Source organism: Phoxinus phoxinus (genome assembly GCF_949152265.1).
Source record: "Phoxinus phoxinus genome assembly, chromosome: 12".
Lineage (NCBI taxonomy): Eukaryota > Metazoa > Chordata > Actinopteri > Cypriniformes > Leuciscidae > Phoxinus > Phoxinus phoxinus.
Window position 1 is genome coordinate 14,062,205 of NC_136887.1, and position 13,185 is coordinate 14,075,389.

The window sequence follows — 13,185 nt, forward strand, 5'->3', positions numbered from 1 at the left end:
TCTGAAAACTGGATCTTAATCCAAATATATGGTATTCTTAACTAAAACCTATAGGGGTGTAACGGTACATGTATTCGTACCGGACCGTTTCGGTACAGGACTCTCGGTACGGTTCACATGTGCACCGAATGCAATCTTTCACGTAACGTTAAATTAGGCTAGTTTTGTGTGCGGAACATGCGTCAATTCCGAGTTTCCACACGAACATATTAAGTGTCGGAAGTCTCCGCGTTGCACTGATTAAATCTGATTAATCGTTTTTGTGATTCAAATACATGTAAAATATTACCATAACATCTGTCTTCCTGTGTGCGGAAATTTGTTTATGTTGCTGTGACAACGAAACGCGTGCAAGCGCGCCTGTGTTAAGAGCGCTTGTTGCTCCATGCGCGCTGATGTGCTCATCTGTTGACATTTCCAAATTCCTTTCAGTTGCTTAACAAAAGCGGGCTTTCCACACAAACAAACGTACATGTGTCATTAGTATGAGAAAAAAAAATGGGATTTTAACTCTCGGTCGGGCTCGGACATAAATATCTTTATGCCTGTCGGGCTTGGGTCGGGTTCGGTTACTGCTGTCTAAAATCTACTGCCTAAAATTCGGCCCGATCAAGCCCAGCCTCTCGCTAGCTAGCGGCATGGCCAGTATTGGTTTAAGAGTATTTTATTTAGTGGAGAACTTTGCAGCAGTATTTTATTTCTTATTCTTTTTTTATTATATATATTTTTTATTAATTATATTTTATTAAAAAGTGTGTTTAAAAAAGTGTAAACAAATTGTTAAAAAAAGTTTATAGTAAACAACCAGCAGTTTAATGTTTTGCATTTCTTTCCCTTACTGTACCGCAAAAATGAACCGAACCGTGACTTTAAAATCGAGGTACGTACCGAACCGTGATTTTTGCGTACCGTTACACCCCTAAAAACCTATGTAATTTGCTCTCAGCTAATGCAATATTAAACTGTTTTTTTTTTTTTTTTGCTCATAAAATAAGCAACTTACTGAAAGCACATGGTTGTTTGAAATCAGGACAAAAGGAGTTGAGTCAGTCCCTCAACTTGCCATGAATTAAATAAGAGCAGAGCCCAGCTTTTAATCATTCTCTGTGAGGTAAGAGAATTCATTAGATGCTGCCTTGAGAAACTTTGGCCTGTTTTTATTGTGTTCATGTTATTAAAACATGAACACCATATTTGTGACTAACGGAAAATGGGTAATGAGCAAACGCGCTTCCAAAGAGAAACATCTGTCTCGCACAAGTCACATTATTGTGTATTTGCTGTTTTTCAGCCAAAGGCAAACCGCTCCAGCCAGGGGCATCGCTGGTGTCCGTGAGTGGAGGGAACTAGCTCACCTTTGTAAAGGTGAATCATCTGTCAAACACCTACAGCTCCATTACCACCAAATAAATGATAGCCGGAGATGGGAACGAGGCAACATGGTTAGATCTTCTTTTCTGTCCTTTCCCCAATGTCTGAATTTAAACCAAATTAGTAGTATTAATTGCACCTGTTGGCAGTGGTTTAATATATGATGTGGTACCCTGAAATTTGAGGGAAAACGCCTGTTCGATTAGAGTAAATGAAAGGAAAGTGCACTGCTTAGACAGACTTTGATTGCTCTTATTGAGCTAATTTACAGATAAGAGCCGTGACATGCAAGGAGGCTCTTATGTGAAACCCTCTCTTTAAAGAAGTATTGTTTTTCACTTAGGCTTAATAACATATTATAGTAACATATCAAAGTCCATGTTTCCAGTGCTTTTAATGTGTCACTTTGATGCTGTGATATGTAATTGCCTCGCAGCAGAAATGACTCAGGCGCTGCTTTGGAATATTTTTACGCGACTAAAACAGCGCCATGCCACATTTATTTCCCTAATTGCATGAAAACTGTTTAAAATGAGTGCCGAAAACATAAAAATGCTCATATTACCTATGAAAAATCATCTTGACAGCTGTTTGTATCCCCTTCGGCTTTTGAATAGTCAGAGCTAATTGTTAAGAATGGCAAAATAAGCAGTTCATAATGAATATGCCAATGTTTTGCATCCATGCACATCCAACAATTTCCGAACTAAAGCGGCTGCCAAAAACGATGGCCAATGTCGAAACCCGAAACCGAAAGAATAAGGTGACTTTGTATATGGAGACACAGTGGCAGTGTGCCTAAACAAGCTAATTATATATAAATCCAACATCAAAGTATATTAATAGACTCTTAAGCTGTACATTTGAACTACTGTAGATATTTGAAACACTCGTTGGGCCATCTACATTCTTGACTTTGTTCAGTATGCTAATGCGCCCGGATTAGATCAAGTTTTGATTATTTTCCCCCGAGGTTGTTGGTCTGCAGCGTTCATCAGGTTTAGCAGGCCGCGGTTTACACCCACACCCTTATCATGCTTTTATGAGACCGTTGTAATGTCAAATGTTGTGCTCGCAACACCGGCCTCTCCTGCTCTCCTAACCGCGACGCACCGAACTGTAAATTCCTGCTGAATGTGTTAAGACATCTGTTAAATCTTCTTAGCTCTGAAATTAACCCAGGCTATGCCGCACGGAGATTCTGACCTGTGAACATGGCGGTGTTAAAGTTCTTCTGGTATTCCAGCAAGCCAAAGGATTATTTAACCTCTGGACCCCCAGCATGCCTCCAGTCACATGTTCTGCTCATAACACCTGGTTGCACTCGGAAAATGGAAATCACATCTAAAAACAGCTCCGTGTTATTCGATTATGTTCTGGTCGGCAACCTTGCTTTGTTGGTTGGATGTTTTTTAATGCATTTTATTGGCTTGGTTTACATACAACCAAATAATCCTTTAGCAATCAGACTGACTGCTCAATCAGACTGCATGTAAACACCTTAATTGATCAGATTGAGCTTGAACTGCATGAAACTTCAATCGGATTGGAAGAGGTGGTCCTTTTCTAATTCGATCGAGATATGTAAAGACTTGATCGGATTGAAAACCGAAACGGGAAAGGCCTGCTCATGTTTAATGACGTAGAAATGTTATAATGAACGAGCTGCAGTTAAAACTCTAAAATTCCCCTACCACTCATTGTCTGTGAAATGGAGCAGAACAACGTCCCATCAGTCCTCACTTCATACTCTCATCCACAGACACTTTATTTTTGGTGTGGGAATGGTGCGCTTTTACTGCTTGATAAATACAACAGCACAGCACAATGTGCTCGTCGTCTCCAAATCAGGACCCAAAATAGATACATATTAAGCCGGCTCTTTCAAAAACAAAAACAAAAGAAGCAATGTAGGGGAATAGTATGTGCAAAAAGCAGGAAATTATAGATATTCTTGCAGTATAAGCATGTCAAAAAAAGTTTGTGACGTATAAATGCTCACTTCAAACCGATCACTTTATTTAGCGTACATGTCGGATTCATCAATCGGAATTAATTAATTTTGATTGAAACAAAAGATGTGCATATAAACATAGCCATTGTACAGTATGTTTTATGTAAGGGATAATGTAGAGCGAGACGTTTTTTATAGCGAATACAACCTCGACTTTCGCGGAGGGGTCTTGAATGGGGTCCGCCTGAAGGGGTCGCTATAACAACCGCCTCGCTCTACATTTATCCCGCTTATTACATGGCTACCTACCAAATAAATCAATAATTTGACACAAAATATTGATTTAAAAAGGAGTTTATTGCTTTAAAAACGATTGTATTGCTTCCGCTAAAGAACACCGTGTCCATGGCAACACTCTGTTTTTCATGGCAACGGTGTGTTATACTTAAGCAGCGGTGTGTTATCAAGAAATAATTCTACATTAGAATTCAACCAAGCCATGTAATAAATATATGGCTATATATATATAAAATATGGTCATGCGTGAAGGCATAGTGCACCCAAAAATCTAAATTCTGTCATGATATCCCTTTAAATTTTCATAAAATGTGCTTCCTTTGATGCTTGATTATTTATTTATTTTATGCTGGCAGAACAGCAATTTCCTTGTCCACTGCGGCCCATACGTGTGCATTATTTAAGAGGCATTGTGGTTTTAGTGTAGATCCTGTTATAGTTTATATGGCAATTAGCACATGAGTTTAACTGTTGCTCTGCTCCCTCTGCTGGTATATCCTAACAATATAAGCACACTTTACAGAGACAAAGAAAAACATAGCCTAAAGGTATCCCTCATTACATACCGACATGTCTTATTTTACTAACGATTACAATGGCAACTAACGATTACAATGGCAAAAAGAGTATGGTAAAATAATATAGCCTACTTTTAAACCTGTTTTAGTTGGTTAATACCAAGTTATTGCTTTCATTTAAAAAAAAAAAAAATTTGATACTCATTTTATTGTCGTAACAAGAAGTAAATAGTTTGTCAGAAAATAGGCATAGTTAAGTTAACCCAAAAATGTAAATTATCCCATTATTTACTCACCCTCAATCCATCCTGCAGGTCTGACTTTCTTCTGTCAGCAGAACACACTCAGACTTAGATTTAATCTCTTCCTACAATAGGAGTGAATGGTAACTGAGATTTTGATCCCCCTAAAAAAGCTCATCCATCCATCATAAAATTAATCTATAAGGCTCTAGGGAGTTAATGAAGGCCTTCTGAATCAAAGCGATGAGTTTTTCTATGAAAAATATCTGTATTATGCCTATAACTTTATAAACTGTAATCACTAGCTTTTCATAATGAACTTATATGAACTTGTCAGCCTTTAGTCTCAATAGATACAACATGTTTCAATCGCTGACAACGATAAAACGGTGCATTTTGTGAATGGGTTTCTCGCGCACAATCAATATGAATACTAATGCTTTCAAACCAGTCTGGTTAATTATAAAGAGAGCGTACTAGATTTGTCGCGTCGCGAACTCGCGGTCAGTGTAGTCGTTGTTGAGCGTGACTGTGGATCCTCCTCTCTCTCTCCCTCTCCTTCTTTCTCTCTCTCTCTCTCTCTCTCCCTCTCCCTCGCTGTGGTCTGCTCTATCTTTAAAGCTGTTATAAGCGCAGCAGACCCACAGACACCAGCAGCAAAGCTCCTAGCGCGGAATAACGTCCACTACCAGATCCCCACGGGACTTTATCTGGCGTCGTTTTGAACCGAATCCCCAGGACGATGTTCCTCGTGCAGTATACAGGTACGCTGTCTTGAGTTTAACTTTATTTTATAGATTAGAGACATAAAATGTGCTCAATCCCGTGTGTGTGGGTCTATAGATATAGTAGCTATAGGGAGCCGCCCGTTACAAACGGACGTTACGGACAGAGAAATGAATGAAAACTCCGCTAAGAAACAACATTACATTCAGAGCACATGCAGGGTTCCCCACATGAATGACTTTAATAACTGAAATGACATCGCGCTCCACTTTAAATGCACGTCTTCTTTGCGATGTTTCGGCGTTATAGCGCCTATATAATATCTAGTGAGCTGTCTACAAAGACAGCACAGTCGCGTGCAACATTTTCGAGAATCCAAGACGCGAGTTCCCTCGGAATATCCCCTAAGTGCTGTTTAGTTATAGGCAGCTCACTAGGTTTTGAGATTGAGAGACAGCCATTGTCGCCCAGACATTAGAGCGCAGTCACTGACAGCTCCGGTGATTAAAACAACTGTTATATCGTTATAATGAGATTGTAATGACATTATGTTTGGTCTCCTGTGTTCTTGCCTGTGGTTACTGTTCCTGCAACATCTTGTCATGTAATGCATCAATACATTAGTGGGCAGTGGAAACTCATGTCCACTATTGAATTGCCATATGCAAATATTTTTGTTTTAAGCATGCTGACTACTAGTATCATTTATTGCCTGACTTGTTGGGAATTATTCCACGTTAGAGCGCACAATACAGACTGTAAGACATGTTGTTAGTTTCAACTACAAAACATGTAGCTGTAAAGGTGCTGGCAAGATCAATGCTAGTTCAATTGATAAAAAAACAAGTTGCTCTTGATATGTACATACTGAATATAGTCACACACAAAAAGAAAAAGAAAGCCGACTGAGAAAGAATAAAAGAAGCTTTATTTATTCAAATATTTAGTTCGGGGTGATTTAAATAAGGTTCTATACAATAATATTAGTTGATGCAAGCACTTTCAACAAAGTGCTTTTTACAGCATTCAGTAATCTTAATGATTATTAATATTGTTAGTTCATGTAGTATGGGTTAACATGTATGTTTATTAATTAAGATGTTGTATTGCTAATTGTTAGTTCATGTTAACAATTGTGTGAAAATTATTTGTACAAAGAAGATTTCCTAGCATAATTATCACTTAGATGTGATTTATTATGAAGCTTGTGTACTTGATCTGTGTTCTTTTATTGAATGCATGCTGAATACTTCATTGTGAGTAAGAGAAGAATAAACTATTGTCATCTGATCTATTTACCCAATAACATAGTAGAGCCTTACTGTCACACAAAAAACGCATGCATCAATCAAGGGTGCGTGCCATTATTTAGTCTATGCGTGTGTTGATAAGATGCTAATCTATTTCTATTGTCAGTATTTTTTTTTCCTTTTCCTCCCCTCTGCTTACTTTGAAATGCATCTGGCTTTTGTCTGAGTAAACCCACTCACCCTAACCTCAAGTGTGAAGGAAAAAGCCTCTTATTGCTGTGACAGCCAAGAACTTTCTCGCACATAGCTCTTTTGGTGGGTAGGGAGTGGCCATTTAAATTGCACATAATGGATAGTCTCTGAGCTTTCACGAGAGCACAAGAACCCAAATGAAAAAAGGGGAGGGCAGCACTGTAAAATGCATTTGTGACAGAGGTTACTTACGTAAAAGGAAGCAAGCAGTGGCTTATTTTTTTAAGACTTGAGTAAGAGAAATAGTCTGTGGGCAGATGTCTATGGTTTTGTGATTCAGTGGCTGTCGCATATAAGAGGATGCCAAGAGGATTTAATGCACATAACAATAATATTTAATCCAAAGATATTTGCTTCTACAAAAGGAGCAAATAACTAAATAACAATCGGCGCTGTATAAACCTGATAAACTCTAAAGTGCTTCAGTAGTTGTGATTTGTCGGGTTTCAGAATGAGTTTAGCATCTGTGATTAAAAAGACACAAGTTCTTGTCCAGTAGATTGAAATTCTAATAGATTAGAACTCTTATGTACTAGACTCTATGTTAGTATGATTATAGGAAAGTATGATTATGGGGAAGTATGATGCTTTCTGATATAGTATTGTACAGCACATCTGTTCATAAATTACCAACAGGGTTAAGCAGACAAAAAAAAAAGTGTTTTTGAAAAAGTACGTACTGTACTGTAAATGTTACCATGGATACATAAATGATAGAGTGGCCTGGCAAAACTGTTGCTTTGCCAAACGAACATATGCCATTTAATTTTAATTGAAGGTTACTATTCAGTATCTCTGGATGTGCTCCACAGTGAAGTGTTTGTTATAATACTTTGTGTGAATCATCAATCTGAGTGGTTTTAGCCAAGCTTTATTTTGAATACAGACCTTTTGCAATATGAATCACAAGGCCTGGGGCCTGATGTTTCTATATATATATATATATATATATATATATATATATATACTGTATGTATACACACAGCGTAATGTGCGCACAGTCTGCAAACTAGACTGTGTATACTCTTACTAGAGTGAGCAAAGTAATGAAGTAAACCGAATGTAAACTGTTTTTATTTTTATATACACATGTAGATTAATTATTCAGATTTAATTATTGAGTTAAGCACTCAAATTACATATTCATCATTATTTAGAAGTTAAACAAAAAATATATGAATTTAGAAATGCTTTGATGCGTCAGACAGTTGTTTACACTGCAAAAAAAAAAAAAAAAAAAAAAAAGTAGGCCTATCTGTTTCCATTAAAAATATACTGTATAAACATCCTAAAACACATGTTTGCCTTAAAGGCAAAATTGTATAAATGTGATTTGTTTAAAACAATTAAAAATAGCCTACTATTTGACTAGTGGAAAATAATGAGAATAACTCTTCCCTGAAAGCTTTCTCTGAAAAGTTTGGTATACAATTATATTTTTACAAATCTTTTGTTGTTGTTGTTGTTGTTGTTGTTGATAGCGTATATTTATTTTAAAACAAGACAAGGATACATTGTGTTTTTAGCAATGCAATGTGACTGCACAAAACATGGTATCATGTAGATGGGAATATGCATATGGAAATGAAGATATGCATAATAAAACTAGGCGTTTTAAGCTCCATAAATGTTTATTTCAGGGAGGAGACGGGGTAGAGATGCATGTATTCATAAGCTTTCGCTGACTGTTTATAAAGGGAATTTCGTACAGGTTCTGGCGCACGCATGGTTTTAAAAATCTATTTAATGTCCTTCAACATACTCCTCAAAAGTGCATTTTGGTCTAGATGTTTTGGAAAAATATAAAGCAGTGATTTGCTGCAATAAAAGCAAGCAGCAAATGAGAGTTGTTATTTTCTATATGAGCAGCAGTGACAACAGTTGAAAAGAGTTTAACGTTATGCTAATTAGCAGCGACATGATGTGGCCAGCAGCCCCATCACCCTGTAGCCCAAGACTGGTTGCCCACTGATGCTAAGCAGGGTTGAGTCTGGTCAGTACCTGGATGGGAGATCTCCTGGGAAAATCAGGTTGCTGCTGGAAGAGGTGTCAGTGAGGCCAGCAGGGGGCGCTCACCCTGTGGTCTGGGTGGGTCCTAACGCCCCAGTGTAGTGATGGGGACTACACAGGTCCTGACTCTCTGTGGTCATTAAAAATCCCAGGATGTCTTTTGAAAAAGAGTTGGGGTGTACCCCCGCCATCCTGGCTAAATTTGCCCCTTGGCCTCTGTCCATCATGGCCTCTAATCATCCCCATACTGATTGGCTTCATCACTGTCTCCTCTTCACCAATAAGCTGGTGTGTGGTGGGCGTACTGGCGCAATATGGCTGCCGTCGCATCATCCAGGTGGATGTTGCACATTAGTGGTGTTTGAGGAGATTCCCCCCTTCCATATGTAAAGCACGTTGAGTACCTAGAAAAGCGCTATATAAATGTAAGAAGTTATCAGTGGCACTGATGGAGTGCAGCTCATAGATATGTATATATAGATGCCACATTCAACTGCCATCTAGGACCGGTCAGCATGTTGTCACTCACAGTAAGAATCAATGACTATGTTTTTACATGTGCACCGATAATGCAATTATTTCCAATAATCAGAGTAAGGACTTGATCACAGTTAGATGTTTACATGAAACGGCAAAGCTCTTTACTCTCTTTTACATGCAATTTTTTATTATTCCGATTTTTCACTAAAAGTGTGGTTATCTTTTTACCGCAATTATACAAATGATGAACTTAGATACAGTATGCATGTTACTGGCCACTGTTTTAATCTACTTACAGCAAATGCAATACACATTTGACATACTAGAAGGTTATTCGGAGCCATGATGACTGCAATGCCTCAGTCACTTTTTTTTATTGATTAAATTGTATTGCATTTATTGTTTCTGGATGAAGATACGGACTCGGAGCAGAGACTGTGCAGCGAGTTGTGTTGACAGAGTTTAGCGATTCGGAGTGGATGGAAAATTTCTGAATAATGTCACAGAGTTCATTCATTAAGTTTTGTGAACAACATACGGCATCTGTGTACGTCAGAGAACATGCGCACTTTGGTCAGTGCGGTAATAATGCGATTAAGGTATTTACATGCCTGTTTATTGCAATTAAAATGGGCGTACGCCACATAGTTTAATGCGATTTATGGTTACTACGATTATGAGCTTAATCACTTTAGTTGGATCGAAGTATTGCGTTTACATGAGGTAAAGTTTAATCGCAATATTGCCAAAATCCTATTATAAACGCATTATGAGGGTGCATGTAAACGCAATGTGAAATTTAAATTCCCAAAGAAACGGTATAACCGTTCACAGGTGAGAATGTGTTGGTTTGTGTTTATATACAGTGGGGAGAACAAGTATTTGATACACTGCCGATTTTGCAGGTTTTTCTACTTACAAAGCATTTAGAGGTCTGCAATTTGTATCATTGGTACACTTTAACTGTGAGAGACGGAATCTAAAACAAAATCCAGAAAATCTAATTTTATGATTTCTAAATAATTAATTTGCATTTTATTGCATGGCATAAGTATTTGATCACCTACCAACCAGTAAGCATTCTGGCTCTCACAGACCTGTTAGTTTTTCTTTAAGGCCCTGTTTACACGAGAACGCTCGCAGGTGAAAACGTAAAAATATTTTATCGGATGTGCCTTTCGTTTACACGGCAACGGCGTTTTTGGGGCTTAAAAACGCAAAAAAGTGAAACCACCCTCCAGAGTGGAAATCTTAAAAACGCTCCACCATCGCGTTCCCGTCTAAAGGGTAAAAACGCAAAAGTCTGCTAGACAGTGAAGGCGTCGCGTACGTGTTTACGTCACAGGCATGCGCCAGCACAGGAAAATAACAAACATTATCAAACTAAAATATAGCATTAATTTCATTGACCAAAAAAAAAAAAACTGTCATTATTGAGCGACGCGAAGAGCGCCGAGGGTTAAAGCAGCAGTTTTACCGTGTTTATCTATTAAACATGAAAAACTGTGTCAGCGGCTCTTTCACTTTCAGTGCTTCACATTGCCACCTAGCCGCCTGGAGTGCACACTACATCGAATTTCACACACTTTTGCGTCACCATATGCACGCAGATTTCCCCCCAATAACGCTTGTGTAAACTCAGAATAAAAAGTGATAACGCAACGCCACTTTTGCGTTTTCTCTTCAGATCGTTTCCATGTAAACATAGCCTAAGAAGCCCTCCTGTTCTCCACTCATTACCTGTATTAACTGCACCTGTTTGAACTCGTTACCTGTATAAAAGACACCTGTCCACACACTCAATCAAACAGACTCCAACCTCTCCACAATGGCCAAGACCAGAGAGCTGTGTAAGGACATCAGGGATAAAATTGTAGACCTGCACAAGGCTGGGATGGTCTTTACCATTATTACAGGTTTTATACTATGGTAACTTTTTAATGTCGTGTTAGCTGATGCCTTCGTCTTGTTGTATTGTGTTAGTTTAGCTAAATCGTCTGCTGAAGTCTATTTCTGTGAGATAATGTATCTGAGGGTATAGGCAAGACTCAGAGGAAGTCACTGTGATTTGAATGATTTCACTCTTTCATATGATTTGTCTGTGCCCACATAGAGTGATATAATAATAAAAAATGATGCATGGAAAACCTTATCTAAAAGTGTTGACATTCTGAGTTTGATTCATGCATTGCATTGATAATCGTTCATCTTGTTCATGATATCATGCATTATTCACTGCTGCAGGTTTATACAAATGCTTTCCCATCCACGAAACTGATGCCAAATCAAAATAAAATGACATCAGTGACTTAACGTTTTCAAAAGCTAGGCCTATGCCCGGCATCACAATAACATTAGGCCATCCAGCGGCAAAGACGTACTAGCAACCAACAGAACAGTGACCAGCCTTCCTCCATCGGAAAAATAGCTGTCAGTGTGAATGATACATCCATGGTCAGAATTATCATTCAACACTATAATTCACTGCAGTTGCGTAAATACATAATCATATTGTAAATATATAATCATATTGTAAATGCATAATCATATTGTAATGCATAATCATATTGCTTTTCCAAGGAAAACAGAAACTCTTTCAGGATTTACAATTTTAAAAGTCGCTTGATTGAAAATTTTTGATTATCTTTCTGCTCTGGATGGCACTCATTTCAGACACGTTTTCTTTCCATGCATGAAATGTGTCCTCTGCTCACAGTCTTTTTAAGGCTTGTGAGGCTTTTTATGTGTGCTCCGAACCTCATTTCAATGCATGTGCTGTATTTTGGCCATAATTGAGTTCGTTGTACTCTCACGACTCTCCACATGGCAGTCGCTCCAGCAGTTTGCACAGATCTGCGTCTTTCTGTGCTTTGCTAATTAAAAGCCGTGGTATCCAGCGCTAAGGAACGGTGTACCTGATAATTGACGCTGCAACAAATGCTCCTCTGTGTTGGATAATGAAGAACCACATTGCTGAATCCTGCTGGGTAAGCGTTATCAGCTGCATTTTTTTATTCAGTGTATTTTTCCTTGAATACAAGAAACTAATTGAAGTGCATAATCAGAGGCTAGTTATAAATATTTACTATATTTGACAGCTTCAGATCCATAAAGCAAACAATGGATATAAACAGGGCTTAGCATTTGCTCACCAGCCACATGGTGGCAATTGGTTTCCAAAGTTACTAGCCACTCAGAATTGTAACTGGCCAAAGATGTGACATCAATACCATGCACAAAAATAAGTAGCCTAGATATTTTGTATATTGTCTCATAATTTGGCAGTTGGGTATATTAGGCTGCTGCCACTTTAAGACGTGGCACACACCGATCCATTATACAGTTACACATGTATTTCCGCATTTACATTTACGTTCGCTTAAAACATAACTGACTGTGTGTTTACGTGAATACTCACCAAGACCAGCATTTTTTTGTGTGTATTTGACTTAATGTGCGGTCACTTAGGGTGTGAGCACAATATCAGTGGGATTTATGCGCAATACACGCAATCCCACGCTGAAATTCAAGCCCTGTAACGCCAACGATATTCATCCAGAGCAAATGATACGAGTGAGGGGAGGCGGTTTGTGTGTAACTCGCTGTTAGAGAGATTATGAGAGAGCAGGAAAACGCAGCTGGTATCGTGTATCTATTCTGCGGGAAATGACAATTGGAAGCGTTTCAGACATTTCAGTATCGGTATCTAAAAATCGATATTTTTGACAACATTACATTGTACCAGTTTATTATTTCAGATGCCCTTTTAAAAGACTACAATTGAAAAATGTATATTTTATATAAAATTCAAACCGCCAAAGTGGCTATGAGTGACTGTTATACACCACTGCTGAAATCCACTCGCAGTTGGCGGTGTTAATGTCAAGCCCTGGATATAAATGTAAATGTAAAGATTAGATCAGATTTTAATATCTGATTAAGTATTGTTGAACAGGCCACTTTTTAACTGTGCAAACTAAACCTAGCTTGATGGATCCTGCGAAGAAATAGTTTCAAATCATGTCTGTTTTAATGACATCCATTTAAAGCTCTCACACTGTCTCAAATCCTAATGAGATATCCAT

The 13,185-nt window shown here is 38.2% G+C and overlaps 1 protein-coding gene across 12 annotated transcripts in view; it reads left to right on the forward strand.

Moving 5' to 3' along the window:
• enox2 (ecto-NOX disulfide-thiol exchanger 2) overlaps positions 1-13,185 on the forward strand; it is a 275,039-nt gene that overhangs the window by 111,883 nt on the left and 149,971 nt on the right. For 3 of the 12 annotated variants that reach the window (XM_079630832.1, XM_079630826.1, XM_079630831.1), the window contains one exon: positions 1,292-1,365. The exons of 6 other annotated variants lie outside the window; for them this stretch is intronic. In XM_079630832.1, coding sequence (XP_079486958.1) covers positions 1,292-1,365 — 74 coding nt within the window. Of the gene's footprint in view, positions 1-1,291; positions 1,443-4,885; positions 5,147-13,185 lie in introns of those variants that run through there. 3 more of the 12 variants (XM_079630838.1, XM_079630837.1, XM_079630828.1) reach the window with 3 other exon arrangements.